Raw genomic sequence first — 12,251 nt, 5'->3', positions numbered from 1 at the left:
CCATTGCGAACTGCTGAAAGATCAATAAAGCGAGATAAGGACACAAGGTTTCACATTACTGTGGATGCCTTTTGACCTTACACGAGAAACATAAAGTACAAGTAGTGCTGGAGAACGAAGTGCTGTATGACACACACATATGTATGACACAGTCCCCCTCCAAAACGAATCATTATTTGGTTAGTAGAGATCCTACTGTGTATTTTCTACCCCACTTTAGCTGAGACATGTGGAAACGTTTTCTCATTACAGCCCAATATTCTCAACATACTAGTGTCAACATTGTATTTTCATTATTGGTCTTAAAAAATATTATTTACATTTGTTTTCATAAATTACTTATTGCAATTTCTTGTTGGCACAATAAAAGTGGCCATAGATTAAAATGCAATATAATTTGAATTAGTTATCACATTGACATAGATTTTATATAATGCCGACTTTTATTTTGAAGTTTTCCACATTACCATACGAAAGTGACGTCTCGTCGGAGCTGCTGGCAGAATACTAGTGCGTGTATTTATGTCAGTACTATATTGATAATAACAGCGGCTATTTGTGACCAAGCATATGTAAAGCAATTCTGCGTGAATATATGCAAAGGTAAGCAGATTAATCGAATATCGAATGTTGCCATTTTGATCATATCTGTAGTGCGTGTGTAATACCGCACAGTGATGCTTTGACATTGTCAGGGGAACCGGGCAACATTTTGCAATATGGAAACATTTTATCCATGCTAACAATGCCCTGTGCTCTGCAAGTTTTCTACGCAATCATTCACATCAATAACTTGACACCAAATAAAATACAACAGAATATCGCAGCAAATACGCAACAATGTATTCGTGAGTTTCAGATTAAAATGGCAGGCGGCGAACGAGTTTCTCTGGAAGGAACATGGTGTACTGTGTAGCATAATGGTCGTCTGCACGTCATAACAGTACCTCGACCATTGGCGCACAATGTATAGTAGGAGTAGAAGACACGATGCGATGTGTTTGACTAGGTTACATATATTTGGTCCATACGAAACTTTGGTCAGAACAAGTGTCTTTTGTTTGACAATAATTGTTTCAAGCACGCATGAATTACATAGATGGTGCGCACTTGATAAGAGCTTTTGGGGAGTTGGTGTAAACTGGTCTAAACAAAACAAAAATAATCTATCCAAAAATGGAATAGGAGAATGGTAGCCTGTCTACAGTATAAATTGGCTTTTAAACCTGTATATACATGGTCATGACGTAGGCAGGTACCTTGTTATAGTACAAAAGTAGTATAAAACAATTTGTGTAAAATGACCATAACTACCATGTAAATATCAAATGAATATGTGGCACGAGTTTTCACTACCAACCACACCTACTTATTAGATCTTAAATGTTTTATTCACAGAAAGTGATGGGGAAGTCACACTCCCTCTTGTCGAAGGGGAAAGACGACCGTAGCAGCCAGAGTGGCCTGACGACTGGTCCAGAGTACATAGACACACAGAGTGAAGAGGATGGAAAGAATGGAGATGTGTCTCAGTTCCCCTATGTGGAATTTACTGGCAGAGACAGTGTCACATGCCCCACATGCCAGGGCACTGGCAGAATACCACGGGGTAAGGGGATAAACAAATACATTCCTACACAGTAATAAACATGAACTCTCACTCACTGACACAATACACCTACATCTGTTCTAAATCTCCACCTCATGAGCTGCTATTTTTTATTTCCTAATTTGCATTTTGATTAGATAGGCCACCTAGAAACACTGAGACTTCCAACATTCACTGAAAATGAAAAAGACATACGTTTGAACCAACATCAGTTTCCTCTGTAAATGGCTTTGTCATCACATCTCTAATGCAGGCCAAGAGAACCAGCTTGTGGCTCTGATTCCATACAGTGACCAGAGGCTCCAGCCAAGGAGAACGTAAGTCTCATCTCGCTCAGCCAAGACGTCTCTTTTCTTTTGAAAGCTGTGCAATTGAATGATTCAACTGTGGTTGACTGTGGTCTATATCCAACTTCTGTTTTTCTTTTAATGGCGCTTCCTCCCTTTCTCTTGCAGAAAGCTGTATGTCACTGTGTCTGTGTTTCTATGCCTCCTGCTGTCTGGCCTGGCTGTGTTTTTCATGTTCCCTCGTTCTATCGACGTCTCCTATGTGGGCGTGAAGTCTGCATTCGTCTCCTATGACCAGGACAAACGGATTGTCTATCTCAATATCACGGTAAGATCCTCTCTCTGGTGTTCGTTTTTTTCTTGTGTTTCCATCTAAGGGTTGACATGGATTCAAATCAAATTGTATTGGTCACATGTTTCGTAAAACAACGGTGTAGACTAACAGTGAAATTAGTATTTACCAACCGTTCCCAACAGTGCTGAGAGAAAAATAGAAAAACAACAACACAAGGACTAAATACACCATGAGTAACAATAACATGGCTATATACACGGAGTACTAGCACCGAATCAATGTGCAGAGGCATGAGGTAATTGAGGTAGATATGTACAGTTGAAGTCAGAAGTTTACATACACTTAGGTTGGAGTCAGAAGTTGGAGTTTTCTATATCCACAGTAAAACGAGTCCTATATCGACAACCTGAAAGGGCGCTCAGCAAGGAAGAAACCACTGCTCCAAAACCGCCATAAACAAGCCAGACTACAGTTTGCAACTGCACATGGGGACGAAGATTGTACTTTTTGGAGAAATGTCCTCTGGTCTGATCTCGGGAGTTGATAGGCTTGAAGTCATAAACAGCTGCTGGCAAACGCACAAAAGTGTTGTTTGAATGAATGCTTACGAGCCTGCTGCTGCCTACCATTGCTCAGACTGCTCTAGCAAATCATAGACTTAGTTATAACATGATAACACACAGAAATACTAGCCGTAGGTCATTAATATGGCCGAATCCGGAAACTATCATCTCGAAAACAAGACGTTTATTCTTTCAATGAAATATGGAACCATTCCGTATTTCATCTAACGGGTGGCATCCATAAGTCTAAATCAAATCAAAAATCAAATCAAGTTTTATTTGTCACATACACATGGTTAGCAGATGTTAATTCAAGTGTAGCGAAATGCAGTAATAACCAACGAGTAATCTAACCTAACAATTCCACAACTACTACCTTATACACACAAGTGTAAAGGGATAATGAATATGTACATAAAGATATATTAATGAGTGATGGTACAGAGCGGCATAGGCAAGATACAGTAGATGGTATCGAGTACAGTATATACGTATGAGATGAGTAATGTAGGGTATGTAAACATTATATTAAGTGGCATTGTTTAAAGTGGCTAGTGATACATGTATTACATAAAGATGGCAAGATGCAGTAGATGATATAGAGTACAGTATATACATATACATATGAGATGAGTAATGTAGGGTATGTAAACATTATATTAAGTGGCATTGTTTAAATATTCCTGTTACATTGCACAACCTTCAATGGTATGTCATAATTACATAAAATTCTGGCAAATTAGGCGGCCCAAACTGTTGCATATACCCTGACTCTGTGTGCAATGAACGCAAGAGAAGTGACACAATTTCACCTGGTTAATATTGCCTGCTAACCTGGATTTCTTTTAGCTAAATATGCAGGTTTAAAAATATATACTTCTGTGTATTGATTTTAAGAAATGCATTGATGTTTATGGTTAGGTACACATTGGAGCAACGATACGCACCGCATCGATTATATGCAACGCAGGACACGCTAGATAAACTAGTAATATCATCAACCATGTGTAGTTAACTAGTGATTATGATTGATTGATTGTTTTTTTATAAGATAAGTTTAATGCTAGCTAGCAACTTACCTTGGCTTACTGCATTTGCGTAACAGGCATTCTCCTCGTGGAGTGCAATGTAATCAGGTGGTTAGAGCGTTGGACTAGTTAACTGTAAGGTTGCAAGATTGAATCCCCCGAGCTAACAAGGTAAAAATCTGTTGTTCTGCCCCTGAACGAGACAGTTAACCCACCGTTCCTAGACCATAATTGAAAATAACAATGTGTTCTTAACTGACTTGCCTAGTTAAATAAAGATTAAATAAAGGTGTAAAAAAATATGAATATATATTTTTTAATCGGCTAATTCGGTGTCCAAAAATACTGATTTCCGATTGTAATGAAAACTTGAAATCGGCCCTAATTAATCGGCCATTCCGATTAATTGGTCGACCTCTATTCTGGATTTCAGGGAGCTCGGCCCCAGTGATGTACTGGGCCGTACGCACTACCCTCTGTAGTGCCTTGTGGTCGGACGCCAAGCAGTTGCCATACCAAGTGGTGATGTAACCAGTCAAAATGCTTTCAATTATGCAGCTGTAGAACTTTTTGAGGATCTGAGGGTCCGTGCCAAATCTTTTCAGCCTCCATTTAGGGGAGAGGTGTTGTCTTGCCTTCTTCACAACTGTGTTGGTGTGTGTGGACAATGTTACTTCCTTAGTGATGTGGACACCGAGGAACTTGAAGCTCTCAACCCGCTCCACTACAGCCCTGTCGATGTGGATGGGAGCGTGCTCGGCCCTCCGTTTCCTATAGTCCACGATCAGCTCCTTTGTCTTGCTGACGTGGGGGGAGAGGGTGTTGTCCTGGCACCACACTGACCTCCTCCCTATAGGCTGTCTCATTGTCGTCGATGATCAGGCCTAGCACCATTGTGTTGTTAGCAAACTTAGTGATGGTGTTGGGAGTCGTGTTCGGTCATTCAGTCATGGGTGAACAGGGAATACAGGAGGGAAATGAACACGCACCCCTGACGGGCTCTGTGTTGAGGGTCATAGTGGTAGATGTGTTGTTGCTCACCTTCACCGCCTGGGATATATATACAGTGCCTTGCAAAAGTATTCGGCCCCCTTGAACTTTGCGACCTTTTGCCACATTTCAGGCTTCAAACATAAAGATATAAAACTGTATTTTTTTGTGAAGAATCAACAACAAGTGGGACACAATCATGAAGTGGGACGACATTTATTGGATATTTCAAACTTTTTTAACAAATCAAAAACTGAAAAATTGGGCGTGCAAAATTATTCAGCCCCTTTACTTTCAGTGCAGCAAACTCTCTCCAGAAGTTCAGTGAGGATCTCTGAATGATCCAATGTTGACCTAAATGACTAATGATGATAAATACAATCCACCTGTGTGTAATCAAGTCTCCGTATAAATGCACCTGCACTGTGATAGTCTCAGAGGTCCGTTAAAAGCGCAGAGAGCATCATGAAGAACAAGGAACACACCAGGCAGGTCCGAGATACTGTTGTGAAGAAGTTTAAAGCCGGATTTGGATACAAAAATATTTCCCAAGCTTTAAACATCCCAAGGAGCACTGTGCAAGCGATAATATTGAAATGGAAGGAGTATCAGACCACTGCAAATCTACCAAGACCTGGCCGTCCCTCTAAACTTTCAGCTCATACAAGGAGAAGACTGATCAGAGATGCAGCCAAGAGGCCCATGATCACTCTGGATGAACTGCAGAGATCTACAGCTGAGGTGGGAGACTCTGTCCATAGGACAAAAATCAGTCGTATATTGCACAAATCTGGCCTTTATGGAAGAGTGGCAAGAAGAAAGCCATTTCTTAAAGATATCCATAAAAAGTGTTGTTTAAAGTTTGCCACAAGCCACCTGGGAGACACACCAAACATGTGGAAGAAGGTGCTCTGGTCAGATGAAACCAAAATTGAACTTTTTGGCAACAATGCAAAACGTTATGTTTGGCGTAAAAGCAACACAGCTCATCACCCTGAACACACCATCCCCACTGTCAAACATGGTGGTGGCAGCATCATGGTTTGGGCCTGCTTTTCTTCAGCAGGGACAGGGAAGATGGTTAAAATTGATGGGAAGATGGATGGAGCCAAATACAGGACCATTCTGGAAGAAAACCTGATGGAGTCTGCAAAAGACCTGAGACTGGGACGGAGATTTGTCTTCCAACAAGACAATGATCCAAAACATAAAGCAAAATCTACAATGGAATGGTTCAAAAATAAACATATCCAGGTGTTAGAATGGCCAAGTCAAAGTCCAGACCTGAATCCAATCGAGAATCTGTGGAAAGAACTGAAAACTGCTGTTCACAAATGCTCTCCATCCAACCTCACTGAGCTCGAGCTGTTTTGCAAGGAGGAATGGGAAAAGATTTCAGTCTCTCGATGTGCAAAACTGATAGAGACATACCCCAAGCAACTTACAGCTGTAATCGCAGCAAAAGGTGGCGCTACAAAGTATTAACTTAAGGGGGCTGAATAATTTTGCACTCCCAATTTTTCAGTTTTTGATTTGTTAAAAAGTTTGAAATATCCAATAAATGTCGTTCCACTTCATGATTGCGTCCCACTTGTTGTTGATTCTTCACAAAAAATACAGTTTTATATCTTTATGTTTGAAGCCTGAAATGTGGCAAAAGGTCGCAAAGTTCAAGGGGGCCGAATACTTTCGCAAGGCACTGTATATATATATATATATATATATATATATATATATATATATATATATATATATATATATATATATATATATATTTTAAAAAAAAAAATACCTGGGGGCAAGGAAGTCCAGGATCCAGTTACATAGGGAGGTGTGTTCAGTCCCAGGGTCCTGAGCTTAGTGATGAGCCTGGAGGGTACTCTGGTGTTGAACGTTGAGCTGTAGTCGATGAAGACTATTCTCGCATAGGTGTTCTTCTTGTCCAGGTGGGAGAGGGCAGTGTGAAGTGCAACAGAGATTGCACCATCTGTGGTTCTGTTGGGGCGGTATGCAAATTGGAGTGGGTCCTACGTAATGACTCTCTTTCCAACAACTGTTGTGCCGTATGTCTTTTCTTCTAGAACACTCTGAACATCACCAATAACAACTACTACGCTGTATCCCTGACCAACATCACAGCCCAAGTGCAGTTCTCTAAGACGGTGATTGGGAAGGCCCGTATTAGCAATGTGACGACCATCATACCACTGGATAAGCAGCAGGTGGGTCTTTACCATGTGAATTTTAGAATAACATGCCTTGGTATAACTGCTTGTTATAAACATATTACAGTTTATAAAGTGAGCATAGCTTGACAAGTGAATCAAATTTGTACTTTCAAATGTCCTGAAGTGCTTTTCTATCGCTCAACACAGCAGCTCATTGTTCCGCCCGCTTTGCTGCAAAATCTAGCAACAAAATCATGTCTCATTGATAATGAACCTTATTGTTGTTGACGAATCCACTAGAACATCTGTCCCTGTTCTGAGGGCATCAGTAGCAGCAAGGATGGAATAAGGATGTCATTTTTGGACTGTTGCCCTCAAACGTTACTCATTACTTACTCAGTCAGCACTCAACCGCCCTGTTCAATATGAGAGATGGATAACGGCTGCATTACATCATATTGTTTATTTCAGATTGACTACATGGTTCCCACAGTCATTGCTGATGAGATGAGTTATATGTTGTAAGTATTTCACACGTAATTGCATTTTATTGTGTGGTTGGCAGTACAAATGGTGACATTTCTTTAATAAATGTTTTGCGTTGCAGCGACTATTGCACCCTGCAGTCCATAAAGGTTCACAACATTGTGGTCATGATGCAGTAAGTATACAGTGCATTCGGAAAGTATTCAGACCCCTTCCCTTTTTCCACATTTTGTGACATTACAGTCTCATTCTAAAAATGTTTGCTCATAAATCTACACACAATACCCCATAATGACGAAGAAATGTATTAAACATTTTTTTTTAAACAGAAAAGTCTTATTTACATTGGTTCTCTGCTTTGGGACTCAACATTGAGCTCAGGTGCATCCCGTTTCCATTGATCAGCTTGAGATGTTTCTACAACTTTATTGGAGTTCACCTGTGGTAAATACAATTGATTGGACATGATTTGGAAAGGCACACACCTGTCTATATAAGATCCCACAGTTGACAGTGCATGTCAGAGCTAAAACCATGCCATGAGGTCGAAGGAATTGTCTGTAGAGCTCCAAGACACGATTGTGTCGAGGCACAGATCTGGGAAGGGTACCAAAAGATTTCTGCAGCATTGAAGTTCTCCAAGAACACAGTGGCCTCCATCATTCTTAAATGGAAGAAGTTTGGAACCACAAAGACTCTTCCTAGAGCTGGCCCGCCCAGCCAAACTGAACACTCAGGGGAGAAGGGCCTAGGTACGGGAGGTGATCAAGGACCCCAAGAACCAGCTCCAGAGTTCCTCTGTGGAGATGGGAGAACCTTCCAGAAGGACAACCATCTCTGCAGCAGTCCACCAATCAGGGCTTTATGGTAGAGTGGCCAGACAGAAGCCACTCCTCAGTAAAAGGCACATGACAGCCCACTTGGAGTTTGCCAAAAGGCACCTAAAGGACTCTCAGACAATGAGAAACAAGATTCTCTGGTCTGAGGAAACCCAGATTGTTCTCTTTGGCCTAAATGCCAAAAATCACATCTGGAGGAAACCTGGCACTATCCCTACGGTGAAGCATCATGCTGTGGGGATGTTTTTCAGAGGCAGGGACTGGGAGACTAGTCAGGATTGAGGGAAAGAGGGAGCAAAGTACACAGAGATCCTTGATGAAACCCTGCTTCAGAGTGCTCAGGATCTCAGACTGGGGCAAAGGTTCAACGTCCAACAGGACAACGACCCTAAGCACAAAACCAAGACAACGTAGGAGTGGCTTCGGGACAAGTCTCTGAATGTCCAGCCAGAGCCCGGACTTGAACCCAACCAAACATCTCTGGAGAGACCTGAAAATAGCTGTGCAGCAACGCAGAAACTCCCCAAATAAAGGTGTGCCAAACTTGTAGCGTCATACCCAAGAAGACTCAAGTCTGTATTCGCTGACAAAGGTGCTTCAACAAAGTACTGAGTAAAGGGTATGAATACTTCATGTAAAAAAAAACATGATTCTTTTTTTGCAGAAATTTCAAAAAGCCCTTTTTGCTTTGTCATTATGGGGTATTGTTTTCTAGATTGATGAGGGAAAAACACTATTTAATCCATTTTAATATAAGGCTGTAACATAACAAAATGTGGAAAAAGTCAAGGGGTCTGAATACTTTCTGAATGCAGTGTACCTTTTCAAATATCTACTAATACATTGAGTTTACACATGTTACTGTACCTACTCTATTTATTTTGTCAAACCACACACGCCCATGTGGGCAGCCATTTTGGGGAAACTGACTACTGTCTATTGACTGGTTTTCAGGGTGACAGTGACCACATCCTACTTTGGGCACTCGGAGCAGGTCTCCCAGGAGATATACCAGTATGTGGACTGTGGGGGCAACACCACCTCGCTGCATGGACATGTGAAGATGTATCAGTAAGGCAGTCAAAACACAGCCATAATGGAAGCCCATCCATCTAAAGGCAGACGAGAGGGTTTTTTACGGAGTTCCTTTGGGCACATGTCTACTGGAGAATAGGAGGAACCATGAAGTTAGCAAGGCGCCAATGTTCAGTTTAATGAGGGTTTGAGGATGTCGCAGGTAGAACATTTCTTGTGCAAATTCTTCCTAATCGAATGACCCAATCCAATGTGTACAGGCATTTGAGGTAAAGATGCACTTTAGCTTTGTATGGGAAACGCAATCATCAGAGAGTATTTATACGGCAGAGTTGTTGATGTAATGTAGTCTGTACCACTAACCTTCCCAGAACACTAGCTTTGGGACGTGCAATACAAATGAAGTAATAGGACAGCATCCTCATTTGGATTACCAGCACCACTAATCACCTCAAACCACTTTTTTGATGGCATTTTATGGCATTCTTTTTTTTTAAATACCAGCCATTTTGTTTTCTTCAAGGATGTATTTTGTACAAAATAGTACTTCCTGATGATGTTTGTCGTTACTCTTACATTTTCATTGTAATGATAGAATTAGGCGTAAATCTAACTGAGGTGGCAGATCATGTCGGGGTGGAGTCGGCGTAATTGTGATGACTACGGACCATAATTAGATTGCGTCATTTAGGGATCTAATGAGAGGGATCTTGTATTTTTATAATTCAATTATTCAAATACTGTACCTATAACTATTAGATGTGTTGTTTTATGATGTGTATTACTCTTTAATTGTTTGTTGTAATGGGAATGTTACAGGGTTTTTTTCTAACTTGACGACTACCCATTTCGAAATATGATATTACATAAATACCCTCAATGGTGTTGTAAAATTTGGTTTTTATTTTCTCTTTGGGAATCGATTTTAAGAGGTCATTTTGTCTTTACATTTTTCATTTGATGCCCTTTGACCCTTTTAATTTGTCATGATTGATCACTGAAACTCGCAAGTAAGTTGTGCTTTTCGAGTTTGTGTTTCTTTTTGAGATGATTAAATGTCAGGGTACAGTAAGTATCCATTTTGTTATTTTCCTTAAACATTTGTTATTACTTTTAACGTCTGTTGTGCATGCACAGAATACTGAACTGAGGACAATAAAAATGCCCAAGATAAAATATCAGATGTGTACATTGTTTATATTATCTGATATACTCTATGGAGGAACAATCACACCAATGTACTGTTGTACATGTCAATGTGCCATATTATGTACCAAATCATCCAAGAAGGAACATTTTCATCAGTTTAAAGTCAGTTCTGAATCCTCACTGAGGCGCGTTGACTGTGTACTACTGTGTAAATGTGGATACTGTCCATGTAAGCCACTGCCAATCATACAGTACATGTAACAATGTTTTTTCCTTGCATGAAACTGGGAATAAAAGCGGTTGATTTTGAGGTTTTTGTTTGGTGCATTTATTGATAGTTTGTAGTTGGGGGAGAATTCAAAGGGTGGAGAAATGTGCAATACCAATCACTAGCACAGGGTGGCGCCTAATTGAACTAAATTAACTTAGAAACAAGTAAGTGTTGGATGAAAATATAGTTTCTGTAATGACAAATGACCATATGCGCAAGTTTGCATAAAAAGCTTACTTTACTCACTATTGAAGTCCAAGTAATTAACAACACAATGCATGCCATTCATGTGTAAAACACACCAAGTCCAATATTTAGCATCTTAAAAATAGCATGAGGTGACATTTAAAGTCACACAGAATAGACAGGCTTAGGTATGTTTGACAGGGTGCTCTAGTGAACACGTACTTGTATTCTAAATGGACAGTATACAGCATATGTTTGCTGTCATACAGTACTGTGTCAATGTGGTACTCTGTTCTACAAGATCCTAAACAGGTTTGTATGCTGTATTGTAATGCATGCTGTATTGTAATGTATGCTGTATTGTAATGTATGCTCTATTGTAATGTATGCTGTATTGTAATGTATGTGTATTGTAATGTATGCTCTATTGTAATGTATGCTGTATTGTAATGTATGCTGTATTGTAATGTATGTGTATTGTAATGTATGCTCTATTGTAATGTATGCTGTATTGTAATGTATGCTGTATTGTAATGTATGCTGTATTGTAATGTATGCTGTATTGTAATGCATGCTGTATTGTAATGTATGTGTATTGTAATGTATGCTCTATTGTAATGTATGCTGTATTGTAATGTATGCTGTATTGTAATGTATGCTGTATTGTAATGTATGCTGTATTGTAATGTATGCTGTATTGTAATGTATGTGTATTGTAATGTATGCTGTATTGTAATGTATGCTGTATTGTAATGTATGTGTATTGTAATGCATGCTGTATTGTAATGTATGTGTATTGTAATGTATGCTCTATTGTAATGTATGTGTATTGTAATGTATGTGTATTGTAATGTATGTGTATTGTAATGCATGCTGTATTGTAATGTATGTGTATTGTAATGTATGTGTATTGTAATGTATGCTGTATTGTAATGTATGTGTATTGTAATGCATATGCTGTATTGTATTGTAATGTGTATTATGTGTATTGTAATGCATGCTGTAATTGTAATGTATGCTGTATTGTATGTGTATTATAATGCATGCTGTATTGTAATGTATGCTGTATTGTAATGTATGCTGTATTGTAATGTATGCTGTATTGTAATGTATGCTGTATTGTAATGTATGCTGTATTGTAAATGTATGTAATGTATTGTAATGTATGCTGTATTGTAATGTATGCTGTATTGTAATGTATGTGTATTGTAATGTATGTGTATTGTAATGCATGCTGTATTGTAATGTATGTGTATTGTAATGTATGCTGTATTGTAATGTATGTGTATTGTAATGTATGCTGTATTGTAATGTATGTGTATTGTAATGCATGCTGTATTGTAAT

General features: G+C 39.4%; 1 protein-coding gene across 2 annotated transcripts; it reads left to right on the top strand.

Annotated features, from left to right (window-relative positions):
• The first annotated feature begins 468 nt into the window (after positions 1-468).
• Positions 469-10,759, top strand: LOC112223019 (transmembrane protein 106B). Of its 2 annotated transcripts, XM_024385948.1 has the most exons (8): positions 469-603; positions 1,399-1,609; positions 1,863-1,926; positions 2,065-2,224; positions 6,854-6,994; positions 7,412-7,461; positions 7,548-7,601; positions 9,220-10,759. In XM_024385948.1, the coding sequence occupies exons 2-8, from the start codon at positions 1,405-1,407 to the stop codon at positions 9,338-9,340; spliced, it is 795 nt and encodes a 264-aa protein (XP_024241716.1). In that variant the 5' UTR covers positions 469-603; positions 1,399-1,404; the 3' UTR covers positions 9,341-10,759. The 2 variants fall into 2 exon arrangements, with proteins under 2 accessions (XP_024241716.1, XP_024241717.1); XM_024385949.1 differs by lacking the exon at positions 7,548-7,601.
• The last annotated feature ends 1,492 nt before the right edge of the window (positions 10,760-12,251 follow it).

The sequence above is a fragment of the Oncorhynchus tshawytscha genome, linkage group LG23, assembly GCF_018296145.1.
Source record: "Oncorhynchus tshawytscha isolate Ot180627B linkage group LG23, Otsh_v2.0, whole genome shotgun sequence".
NCBI lineage: Eukaryota > Metazoa > Chordata > Actinopteri > Salmoniformes > Salmonidae > Oncorhynchus > Oncorhynchus tshawytscha.
Note: the sequence above shows the minus strand (reverse complement) of the source record. Positions and strands in the feature narration are given on the sequence as shown.

Coding starts and splice junctions, on each gene's coding strand:
- LOC112223019 (XM_024385948.1), top strand. CDS start 1,405: ATGGGGAAGTCACACTCCCTCTTGTCGAAGGGGAAAGACGACCGTAGC. Junction 1,610..1,862: donor CACTGGCAGAATACCACGGG/GTAAGGGGATAA, acceptor TCTCTAATGCAG/GCCAAGAGAACCAGCTTGTG. Junction 6,995..7,411: donor TACCACTGGATAAGCAGCAG/GTGGGTCTTTAC, acceptor TGTTTATTTCAG/ATTGACTACATGGTTCCCAC.